Source organism: Trachemys scripta, chromosome 9, assembly GCF_013100865.1.
Source record: "Trachemys scripta elegans isolate TJP31775 chromosome 9, CAS_Tse_1.0, whole genome shotgun sequence".
Lineage (NCBI taxonomy): Eukaryota > Metazoa > Chordata > Testudines > Emydidae > Trachemys > Trachemys scripta.
In genome coordinates, this window is record NC_048306.1 from 44,434,417 (window position 1) to 44,446,958 (window position 12,542).

General features: G+C 48.3%; 1 protein-coding gene across 2 annotated transcripts; it reads right to left on the reverse strand.

Moving 5' to 3' along the window:
• Positions 1-579: 579 nt before the first annotated feature.
• On the reverse strand, positions 580-10,551 carry RPS4X (ribosomal protein S4 X-linked). Of its 2 annotated transcripts, XM_034782072.1 has the most exons (7): positions 10,444-10,525; positions 9,782-9,859; positions 8,913-9,093; positions 7,990-8,087; positions 4,944-5,115; positions 2,792-2,949; positions 580-745 (listed from the first exon to the last, which is right to left on the reverse strand). In XM_034782072.1, exons 1-7 carry the CDS (start codon positions 10,444-10,446, stop codon positions 644-646), a joined length of 792 nt encoding a protein of 263 aa, XP_034637963.1. In that variant the 5' UTR covers positions 10,447-10,525; the 3' UTR covers positions 580-643. The 2 variants fall into 2 exon arrangements, with proteins under 2 accessions (XP_034637963.1, XP_034637964.1); XM_034782073.1 differs by lacking the exon at positions 2,792-2,949 and having other exon boundaries at positions 10,444-10,551.
• Between the last annotated feature and the right edge of the window lie 1,991 nt (positions 10,552-12,542).

Genomic DNA, 12,542 nt, shown 5'->3' on the forward strand with positions numbered 1-12,542 from the left:
ACCCCATCCAACCACTCCCTGCCCCGACAGGACCCCCCAAACTCCAGACCCTTCCAACCCACCCCCTGCTCCGACTGCCCCTTCCATGTCCATGCCGGTCAGACACTGGCTCCACGCTGCCGTGCGCACAGCCCCTCCCCCGCAGAGTGCTGAGGCAGCAGGAGGGGTGGAAGCTCCGGGAGGGGCAGTGGCAATTCACACTTCCCGGAGCTGCAGAACCCGAGCGCAGTGAGGGGGCGTGTGCCTGCTGCCGGCCCGGAGTCCCGGCCACCAGCCCAGCTCAGCCTCCTGCCGGTCTAGGGTTCCGTTCATTCAGCCAGCAGCGGGCTGAGCAGGACCGGCGGCTGGGACCCTGGCTGGGAGCTGCGTGCCAGGCAAAATCGGCACGCGTGCCGTAGGTTGCCGACCCCTGGGTTATAATATGGGACAGGTAGTAGCTCAGCTGCTTCCTTCTACATGTGACCTAGTATTCTAGAGTGACCAGAGTCCTGTGATTTGGTAGCCTGCAGTGCGGTGCCAGCTTATCAGAACCACAGGACTGCAAGAACTGGTGTTCAGAGGGTGGGGAAAAAGGCAGTGTTTCAGTTGGTAACAATTTTATTTAACAAAGGAAATGGCCTGCTGTTTGTCCACTTTTGAGCGTTTAACTGCTGCTCTGTTTGGCTGCCAGTCTCTTGTCTCTCTCTTCAGCAATGGTCAGACGGATTCCCTTTCCACGGGGCAGGGAGATCCATGGCTTGTTACCCTAAAGCAAGAGGGGAGAATCACAACACAGTACAATCAAGCAACCTTCATAGTATCGGTGCTTTACCCAACTCCAGACTACACGCCCCCGCTCCCTCCATGTTATTCCAGGCCTAAGAGAACCTCCCTCTTGAGAAGTAAATTCGGTTCTCTTTGCAGCAGCTTCTAAGGGCTTGTTAGATTCATTGGTGCAACTTTGTGTTAAGGTGGGATTTAAAACAGATTCAGTTAAAACAGATGCAAAAGGCTGCATGGACACATTTCAATTTAACTTAAATCTATTAGGAACAGATTTAAGCTACGCTGAAATAAATGCTTCAAAGCAGAAGAGCAGCCACACAAGGATTTGTACCAGTTTAACTAAACTGGTTTAAAAAACCTTGTTTAGACAAGACCTTAGTCTTTCATAAGAAATCCATCATGGGGATCAAAGTAAAGTTAATCCTGAAATGCCAGGGTAGTCAGCTGCTCTGCCAGTGCATTCCCTAGTTCCAGCTCATCAGTCAAAAACCCACAGCAGATTTCACACACAGATTACAGGATCAAGTGGAACATTTCCCCTACGTGCAGGACATAACTCAAGCACCGCTGCACAGATCCAGTATAGCCACACAGTATAGTTTACTGAGTGACAGAACTCATGGACAGGCACAGGACTAAATTCAGTCTGGTGTCCCACAGGTCAGTGAGGTAACACCAGGGACACACATGGTCTCAGAATTTTGCACTAGCAGCCGAATCCCTGCCTCCTGCCTCTTCGACAATATAAAGGCAACATAGCTGCAGGAATTTGTTACCCATCATGTACTGCAGCATTGGTGCAAAGTGCCCCACTTTAAAATATATATTCCTTCTTATGGTCCGAGCCTGTAAGCGGCAGGCATCCTCCTCTCCCATCAAGATCAGTGGGAGCTGAAGGCATTTAGCACTTTGCAGAATCAGACCCTTAATGGCTGGGCTAATATGTCCAAAGCATATTTTAATACCTGTTCCTTTTCCTTGCTGCTGGAAGTACATACAAGTAACTCCTCATTTGTAACTATTTTTAAAATACTGTATTCAATGAGCAGAGACTGTCTTCCTAATGCTTGCTGTTTGGTCAAGAGCCTTTAGTGACTTGTGAACTGCCTCTTTAGCAGTTATTAACTAGTCCTCCACCTAGTCACTGTATCTGGGGTAACTGCACCTGTGACCCCTTTGCAGCCTTACTGAGGCCACCCCACTTTGGTCTCAGGCCTCAAACAGTCACCTCTTTCAGAACGGGACCCCATGAGAATAATTAACCATTGGAACAGTTTACCGGGGTTGTGGTGGCTTTGCCATCACTGGTGGTTTTAAAGTCAAGACTGGATGTTTTTCTAAACCATCTGCTGTAGCTCAAATAGGGAATTATTTCAGGGCAGTTCTGTGGCCTGTGTGTGTTACACTGGAGAGCGGGCTAGATTATCACAGGATCCCTTCTGGCCAACACGGTAAAGAGCAGGTGGATTTCCATTAGCACAGCACAGCATCTTGTCGCTTTGTAGAGTGATCTCTGCTAGCTGATCAGAAGCCACAATCTGCTCTCAAGTTCCACAGCATGAGGACACATTCATGGGAAAATGGCCTGCATGAGTGGACATGCTCAGCTTATGGTTCACAGCCAGTGCCCTGAGGTCACCACTTTTCAATTCAGCGCACACAATGGTTTCTGTACATTCACGGAGCAATTTGGCTGTTTTGGTCAAAAATATTTGCATTACAACTAATGTGGGTGAGAGGGCAGCCATGTGAACAGGCCACAGCCTGTAGGAGGTTAGAACCACATGGGGTGGAGCCAGATGGCAGCCCCAGCCAAAGTTTAACTTTTGCTACGAACAGCAGCTGGAACAGCAGCTTCAGACAGAACAAGCTCAGAATTAGCTTGGGAACACATCCGTCTCTCTTGCAGTTAGCACCTTGTTTGCCCCTTCCCCCTAAGTGAGACATCTATCCAGCAGGAGGCTCTTCAGCACAAGCCCCGACATGGGGAGGGAAAGCAACAGGGATTCTATTAGCTCACACTTACTTTGCCAATAACAAAAATGTTAGAGAGCCTGGTGGCAAAGCTGTTGCCATTGGCATCCTTCACGTGCACCACATCGAACGAGCCTGGGTGTCTCTCCCGGTTAGTGATCACACCAATACGGCCCAAGTTAGCACCACCAGTCACCATACACAGATTACCTAAGTGGAAGGAAGACCACTAGTGAGTTTGTGAATCTGAATAAACCCCATGCACTTTATGACAATGTGCATCATCATTTGTACCCTGTGTGGACCACTGCTAGAGATGGGGCACCACTGTCTGGTCCGATGCTGCTGCAATAAGGTAATGCCCCGGTACAGAGGTCAAACAGAAACCCTACCAGTCAGACCAAGATGCTACAAAGAAAAAAGACCGGACAGCACATGGTCCGATTAGTTGTGTTGGCACCCGATGACCTACTACAATTAGGCTGACTGTCCAAAAAGCGAGGCCACCTCAGGCCATGCAAGTCCATGGACAGGCGCTAGCGGCATCTGTTTAAGTTTACACCAAATATGAACAGTTGCAGTGAGAAGCTGGTGTTCACTGCTTTATTCCAGTGCAGTCATATTTCATTCGCTCAGTTTTATTCCTACTGTCATAATCTCACTCCTCCTATCCAAAAGACTGCACTATACAGAGGGACCCTCAAAGCACCATCACAATTTAGAGACTATCAGGACAAAATAAGTAACTTTTTTACAAAGTTTGAAACATGGGAGGTAAGGGTATTATTTTTGAGACCAAGTGTTTCTATGACCCAGGTTTCTCCAACCCCATCAGCACTGTCCTACTGGAAGTGATGATCGATATGAAGAAGTCAGTTAAAGAAATCAGGGCTTTCTTTAAGCTCCTGCCTTGATCAATACTGAAGTTGAGATGTGGCACATCAAATGTGTGCATCTCAACTTCAGTATGTGCCACACGTTTAGAAGAATTTACATACAATTGCACACCAACATTGCACGTGTTACTGCCTTAGCATGGCACAAGATGTTACGTGAATGGGTTACTGTCAGCCCCTCCACAAGACACAAATGCAACACCAGGGCAAGAGATTATCTCAACAGCAGCGATGCATTTGGGTTTGCAGCAGGGAACACACACACAGTTCATGCGGCATCCCTTCCAGTTTGGGCAAGGGAAGAGGAAACATCTTGAAGAGAAACAGTCTACAACCAAAAAATGCAATTCAAGTGCAGGCATTGGGGCTCTTCCACTTCCCCCACTCAAGCCCCTGTGCACTCAGTCTGAGTAAAGTCAGGAAGAGTCCCCACTCCTCCCCCTACCCCAGGCCACACATGGAGGGCACCTCCTCGGCCAGGACAACTAGAGAACCACCTTCTCTCCTTGCGGTCTGTAGAGCAGCCCCGGAAGCATGAACCCTACACTGCCTGTGGAGAAGACCCTATTGAGAAACAGAAAATAAGGTTTGGCCCTGGTCTACACTACAAAATTACTTGAGTATAAACTACATTGTTCTGTGAGAATAATCCACCCCTGTCCAATGCAGTTATACCAACCTACACACCAGTGCAGACAGCGCTGTGTCTGCGCCAATGCAGTGTTTCAAGTGCAGACCTGCCTTAAGACAGTCTTTGGCAATCCACATTTCAGAGAGGTGCCTCATTTGAAACAGCACTAGACATCATAAACCATGTACACTGGGGGAGTTTATATCTGGAGTGTGACGAGGGAGGAGCAGTGAAACTTCTATAATCTAGAAGTTTCCCTACCACTCCTATTCCATCCCATGCCTGGAATCAAATGCTCGCCTTACAACATGCAACAGTTAGCCCAAGGGCATTGCCTATTTTATTCCCACATGGCAAAGTGATATACCCCAGGTGCTGCTGCCTGCATGTTAGATCTGTGCCAATTTTCACTCGGTAAGTTCCCCAGCAGCTATACCGCACAGTGGTCTAAAACCAGGAAGTCAGTATTGCTGTTACACTTGGACATGGGACTATGAAACTGCTCTGGCACCTCCAAGCCCACTTTGTGCCCATCTAATGAAATCTGATCCCATAGACAGTGCAGCTCAGCTAAATACCTTCTTCCCTTTGAAGGGGGGATGCTATAGCTCCATTTATTCAAACCCCTGGTCTCCTATTTTGGAGAGCTGAGTGCCGGAGGAGATGGAATGACATACCTGTGTCAAACTTGATGAAGTCTGTGATCTTGCCAGTCTCAAGGTCAATCTGGATAGTGTCATTCACCTTGATGAGGGGATCTGGGTAGCGGATGGTACGGGCATCATGGGTCACCAGGTGAGGGATTCCTTTAGTACCCACAAATATCTTCCTCACCTTGCACAGCTTGTACTGTGAACACAAGCCAACAGCAATGAATGCAAGCAGACTAAACTGACAGCTTATGTGGCTCAGGGCAGGACCTAGATACAACATATGAAGCATCACCTCTGCACAATAGCATCAGCACAGCTCGATAAGCCATGTGCCAAGGGCAGAGGCCAAGCTCCACTCCAGAACAAAGTGTCCAACTAAGAGGCTTTCAAAATACTCATTTACTCCAGAGTGAAGTTAAAGAGAGCAACTTTCCCCCCTCTCCAGCACTTCCACCACGACTGTCTTGCTGCTGGCCTTGGGAAGGTCAGCAGGGGTATTCACTGACATCCCAGCTCAGTAACAAAAGACAGCTTGAGGCCAAGTCCATTTTTAACACAAATTACACTGCACTTGAGGCTTTTCAGAGTAGACCTCTTACAAAGGGAACTGTGAACCTGGCAGGCAAGTAAAAGAGAAGCTGATTTCCAGATTTTGCTTCCAGTGTAGGTCCCTGGACTGTGGCCCATGACCAAGAGCAGTTGCCAGAACCCTTTCATGTGGTCTACAAAGCTAATGGTTTTCTAACCTCTGATCCCTACATGGCTACTTCATGTTTCTGTGGTGTAAATTTAACAGTGATCAAATTTGAGAGTCACAACATAGCTCAGAGGGCAGCAAATACAGGAGAGAATCAGCCTGCAGCGTAGCCTGGAGATTAGAGCAGTCAGGCATTGAGTACTGTACATACCCATCCCCACTGCAGCAAAGCAAGTTTATTTTCACCTTCTCCTAATGTTACCCTAATTTTACTTTCTAGATAACCCAAGTGCTCCAACAGATCTAGATTGGGAGGGAAGGTATCCACAAAGAGATCTGAGCATGGTTCTACTCAGAAGTATAACCAAAAGCAGCACCATGAAGATGTGTCCATTGTGCCTCCCTTAGATCTAAACTGCTGAGTTTACAAGTAAAATGATGTTTTCCTCTAAATACCAGCCCTAAAATCTCCTCCTGGGATCTGGGAGTCAAGTTGAGACCTTTCCTGCTCATGTACCACCAATAGGAGACACTTTTGTAGACCAAATTATCCCATCGGACACTTGTGCAACACTAAATGGCAACAAAGGGGAAGGAACAAATGTCGCTGAGGGAGTGATTTGGCCTACAGTGTCTACAGTGAGATTACATGTATGGCAGAACTAACCCAGCCAAACCACAGGGCTGGCAGTTACAAGTAGAAATGTTTATTGTTTTCTAAACTAAGAACACTTAAGCAAGGTACCACATCATGTAATTTCACAGAACAGCCACACTGAGATAAATTCTCTGATGCAAGAGTTGGAGAACCATTATTTTAGTGTCTGTCTGTAAAGACAAAGGTTTTGACTTCACATTTGAATTTGAGAAACTTTGCTGAGTCGTATCCAATTAATAGCCATTCTGTTTTACAGCTCGCACTGCCCTTCCTGTGCTCCATACCATCCATCAAGAGCAGATTTTGCATACAAACACAAATAAGGGCAGCAGTTTTCAGACATCCTTGCGGCTTCCAATTTAAAAAAACAGATGAAACCACTAGTGAGTCTGAGATTACTCCAGTGACCAGGACCCCTGGACCCAACCCAACGGCCATTTCTTCCACAGATACCAACTTCCCCAAATAAGTGACAATTCATGCACCACCAGATACAGAATATTGGCGCAGGCCTCTTATCATAGAATCATAGACTATCAGGGTTTGAAGGGACCTCAGGAGGTCATCTAGTCCCCCAACCCCCTGCTCAAAGGAGGACCAATCCCCAGACAAATTTTTGCCCCAGATCCCTAAATGCCCCCCCTCAAGGATTGAACTCAAAACCCTGGGTTTAGCAGGCCGATTTTTCATTCCAATTTTTACTGTTGCAAAATAGGGATCAAGTCTCAGAACTTGATCAGACAGTGTATAATTGTTTAAAGCAAAGGAACTTACAGGCAGGTTTAATATTTACTGCACCCAGAAAATTCTGCCTTGAGCATTTGGTAAAAATAAGGCTGTCTCTGTACTAGAACTGTACTCAATTTAAAGTCACAGTAATCTATATTGGGAGGTTGCACCAGATTAACCAGAGCTAAAGGAGGGATAGTCAATTATTTTTTTTATCAAGGTCCAAATTTCTTGGTCAAGATATAGTCGAGGTCCAGACTCCAGAGAAAACAATAAAAAACCAACAATAATAATAAGTAAATAAAAAGAGTTTGGGTTCCATTCAAAAGCACCTGGCAGTCCAGATTTGGCCCACAGCCCATGTATTGACTACCCCCTGTAGGGGCTAGTTTGAACATAGATGCAGGGAGAGTAGCAGACTGCACAACAACTTGGGAGTGCACCAGAGCGAACGTTTGCCCACAGGGGGGCCCATGTGACAGGTCTTCAGTGAAGAGACAGTTAATGTCATCTAAAGTGATTCATTCTAGTACAGCTGTATTCCTCCTCTAATCTTGTAGCCCACTGTGTATTTTGACTGTTTGCCCTCTACTGTGATGCTTCAACAAGCACTTTGTAAAGACCCCAATGAACAGCTGCACATGCACCCCACTCAAAAGGCTCCAGGGAAGGCTTACAGCAAGGATAATAAAACAAGTTTTAAACATAGATCACTTTGGACTGCCACGTACTAGACAGCCAGCTGCACCCTTCTGTGTATGGAGACTACATAAGCCCTCACCACTTCCCCTTTAACCCCATGGAGACTGCACCTAGTACGTTGAATGTCTCAGATTCTCTCTCAAGGCAGTAGGACTGACACCAACTTTTAGATTCATGCACATGGGAGTTTTGATACCTGCAGCAAAACCCAGCCACTCTGCTGGCTGCACCAAGATCAGAAGCAAACAAAACATTCCCAAACACTGCCAGAGAGAGGGGCTCACCTTGGCCTCTTCAGCTGTGATGCGGTGAACTGCAAAACGACCCTTGGTGTCGTATACCAGACGGAAGTGCTCACCTGTCTTCTCAATACTGATGACATCTGGTTTCAAGCAAACAAATTCATTAGGAGAGGCATTTCCAGGTTCTTAGCCCTTTACCATAGCTTGAAAGCTACCCCATTCGGTAGCATTCACACTAGAGGTTCCACCATCAGTGAGAAATTTTCATTTATATAGCACCATGAAGTATATAAAAACTATGTACAGTGGGTCAGCCATGTCGACATAAGCCCCCACTCCTGAATAGCTACCAGTCTACATGGTAAGTGGCTACAATTAGAATGTGTCATGGAATAGTGGGCTATGCAAGACTCACGTCAGATAAGTTGGAAAATAGTTCCAGGTGCAAAGGACCACTCAGAGATTGCAAATATTTGTTAGTAATACTAGTGGCAGTATGCAACTTAAAACTAAAGCAGAGCAACTACTGGCAGAGTCCAATGCTTAAGCAAGGCCAACAACATGGTTTGGAAGTGGTTTCCCAGTACAACTGCCAAGTCTCACAAAATATTGGACTTTCCAACAGTTCTGAAGAGTCAGCTAGCTGCTCTCTTCCGTTTGATCTGTTGAGGCTCACAGAAACTACCTTCACTGTCAGAATCAGGAACAAGTGTGTCAATAATGCACCGATTGCTGGTTTTGGCCAATTATGGCCTCTGGTTAAATGTGCACTTAAAACATTAACCAACACAAGCCACACTGCACAGCAACAGCTGCCCCATCCACCCAGTTGGGTAACCCCCAAGATCAAACACTGGCTTTCACGGCATGGTGATGAAAGGCTCATTTTTTGCCATGCAGCAGTTTATTAAGCTGAGCATTTGCGCCAATCCTCCCCATCTCTCCCAGGATTTGTCTCCACTCACCCATGAAGCCAGCAGGATAGGTGATGTCAGTGCGGACTTTGCCATCAATCTTGATGAACCTCTGCATGCAGATCTTCTTGACCTCATCTCCTGTCAGGGCATACTTGAGTCTGTTCCTAAGGAAGATGATGAGTGGAAGGCATTCCCTCAATTTGTGGGGACCTGTTGATGGACGGGGAGCCTACAAAGAGAAGAAAAAATAAATTTCTGCCAGCTGTTCAATCACATCGGCAAACAGCAAAGCCCGTCTTCCAAAACAGAAATAGCACATGCTCAATAAATACTAGGTTAGACTTATGATTTCTTCACAACTTCATAAAGTTTGGATCCCACTGGCTCACAGACTGCCTTGCTCCTTATATGCTAGAGACAGCTGCAGTAGGGAAACACCCAACAACAGTTCCTGGTTCTAAACATTTGAGTTATTCTGTGACAAGCCAACCCAATAACTGTATTAATACATCCCACAAATGTAAATGGCCTCCCTCTCTTGCAAACTCCACTCTCAATCTCCCTGAACAACCCTTGCCAAGTTAAACAAATGGTCACAAACCAAGATAATTTTCTCTTACTTGCCACCAGTGGGCAAATTATGCCAAGGATTTGTGGAGGCGAGATGACTGAAACCTCACAAAAAGAGCAGGAATACTTGTGGCACCTTAGAGACTAACAAATTTATTTGAGCATAAAGTACTCCTGTTCTTTTTGCTGATACAGACTAACACACCTGCTACTCTGAAACCTCACAGAAGCTCCCAATCGCCTACCAAGCCAAATACAGGCAGATTAAAGGGAGACAAACATTCCAGCTGTGAAACCGGTATTTTTGTTTTGATTTTGAGGTGCAGAATTCACAAAGAGATACTTACAAACACTCCTGTCAATTTATCCAGCATCCAATGCTTTGGAGCTGCTACACGCTTCAGGTGCTTCTTGGGACCACGAGCCTTGGTAGGAAAAAGATAGATTAAGACACTACTAAACTGCTCACGAGGTAGTCGTTCCTAAGAACCTGTGGTGCTGTTAACACAGAGAATGAGGAGCTGTGAGGCGGAAACGTATCGCGGTATCCGTCTCCTCATGTTACCACCACAACCCCCTCTCCGAATTGGCCGCCTCAGTACCTGCAAGACTGCACAGATTAAAGCTCCCATGTAACACCCCACACACAGCTCCACGCACAGCCCTAGCAGCGTTACCCTGTGCGCACCCGGCCTGCTTCCGTAAGAGCTCCCTTAAAGCCGCGTGTACGCTGGAGCCACGGCAGCTGCTCGGGCCCGTCCTTCCCACTCCCTGGGCCCGCTCGGCGGCCAGGTCCAGCACCCGCTCGGCGCCAGGGGCAGCGCGAGTCGCGGGAGGAGTTCGGGGAACCCGCTATTCCCGCTCAGCCCCGCGTGGATCTCTAGGGCCGGGGCGGGACAGCGCCTCAGGACTCCGGCCCGGCTCCCTCCGGCCCGATGCGGCGGCGGGGACCACGGCAGGCGGCGGATGGCAACGGATGGCGGGACCAGGGACCGGGCCGCGTACTCACCATGGCTGCACTTTGCCGAGGAAAGGACCGCCCGCTTCCGTCTAGCCGCGGATATCCGGACGGCGACCCGGCTAGGACAAGCCTGGTTAAACGCGAGTGCCAGACAGCGCCCTCTGCCGGCGGGGAGGCTTCAGCGCGGCAGCGCAGCCGGTCTCCGAGCTGCAGCGTAGAGCCCCAGGCTGCCATGTAGGCGCAGCGTGGGTTGGAGAGGCACCCGTGGGCTGTTAGGCATCTACCTTCTTCCAAGACCCAACAGATCCAGCCCCTGCATCCCCCAGAGACAGTCCCCAGGGAGGAGTGTTATTTTGCTGTTAATCAGGGTGGCTCCTCTCCCTAGGCAGGGCCTGATTTCCAATTAGGCACAGTAGGCACGTGCCTAGGGGTGCCCGCGTTCTAGGGGCGCCTAAAAGTTAAAAGTGGGTTAAAAGTTAAAAAGTTAATACAAAGAGCTCCGGGTGCAGGTTGGTGGCCGCCCAGCAAGTGGGGCTGGAGCAGGGTGAGTGTCGGAGTCAGCCTGCCTGGGGGCGCTGTGAGCCGTGGCCGAGCGGGGCAGCTACTGAAGGTGCTGGGAGCGTCACAGCCCCTTCCCAATCTTGGACGCCCCACTGCCTCCGTCCTGTGCTGGGGAGGAGCGTTACCAGCGACCCATTCACTTGCATGGGCAGAGCCAGAGCGTGGCTGCCATGCCGGAGGGATGGAAGACACCCAGGGACTGCTCGCCATGGGGAGAGATACAGTTCCCCCTCGCGCCTCACCTGGGGAAGGTTGTCTGTGCCCTGACTCGGGCTGTGAGCAACATGAGTAGCAGAGGGTATTGTGCCTTCCCGGGGAGGCTGTATTTATATTTCTTTTCTTTTCATTTTTTACGGAAAACACAAAGGTCATGTGTAGGCAGTGGGGTTGCTGAAGATGCTGTGCCTAGGGGTGCGCAAGGTGTAAATCCAGCCATGGCCCTAGGAAAACTGGTATGTACGTGTTTATGTAGGGACTAAATATGCACTGCATGGGCCAGACCAGTAACCAGGGCACTGCCCCAGGCCACTTACAGGCCCATTCACATTAATGGACAACACACGATTCTGGGGCAAAAAAGGGCAGTGGTGTGGGGGAGGGGAGCCTTCACACATAGGGGGACCTGATAGAGGTTTTGAGGCAGGAAGGGAATTTGTGATTTAGGGGCTATTTAACATTTTTGTGACTGCAGGAGTTCAGGCTTTAAGAAAAAACACCAAAATAGTGCAAGACTCACCATAAAATCATGAGCATTGGCAACAGTGCGATCAGTGAACTGAGGAGTATGGTATTTGTTAAGCACTTTGAGATTTACAGATGAAAAGCGCTGTATGAGAGCTGAATATTAAAAGTTTCTTTACAAGTTTATATTATTTCAGTAATTAATTAAAATCAATGCAAACAGCCCGTGCAGTGTGTAACATCCAAATGTGTCAGCACTGCAGAAAACAAGGATTGTCTGGATTACATTCACAGCCACAGAGAAGTTAAATAAAGTACTCTTTCTGGAAGGTTGCAACATAACACTCCTTTACTTCTTAGAATTCAGAATGAAAAACAGAGATAGAGGAAACAGGCTGCTCCCCAAAACAGAAAGGAACAACTTAATGCATTTTACTCTAGGCTGGCTCTCTGTAGCTTCACTGCTGCTGAACCCAGATCCCATGCTTCCCTACAGAGCCCCCCTAGCCTACATAGAGTACTCCAGGGGGGCATTCTGTGCCACTGCACACACGCAGAATTCATGTTCTGCGCAGATTTCTTTGCTTCCTCACAGAAAAATGACTTTCTGATGGGGAAGAAAGGAAAGCTGCAAGAGCAATAACACCCCCTCCCCAGCAGCATGGGTGCATCGTTTCTGACAGCCGGCAGAGCGGTAAATCACTGGGGGTGGGAGTGGAGGGCCTGGGGATACCACAGCCAGGCCAGGTCAGACCCACCTGCCATCTGCCCAACCCCTATGCATACAAACCCGCCCCATTCGCAGGCTCCCCCTGCTGAGTCTCGCCCACCCTGCACCCAGAACCCCGCCACTGAGCTCTCCACACATGAACCCCCATCCCGCCAACCTGTTACCCAGACAAAAT

Excerpts from the sequence above, each read along its gene's own strand:
- RPS4X (XM_034782072.1), bottom strand. Across the intron at positions 9,094-9,781 it reads ATAAATTGACAGGAGTGTTT|GCTCCCCGTCCATCAACAGG; the intron begins GTAAGTATCTCT and ends TTCTCTTTGTAG. Across the intron at positions 2,950-4,943 it reads CTTCATCAAGTTTGACACAG|GTAATCTGTGTATGGTGACT; the intron begins GTATGTCATTCC and ends CCTTCCACTTAG.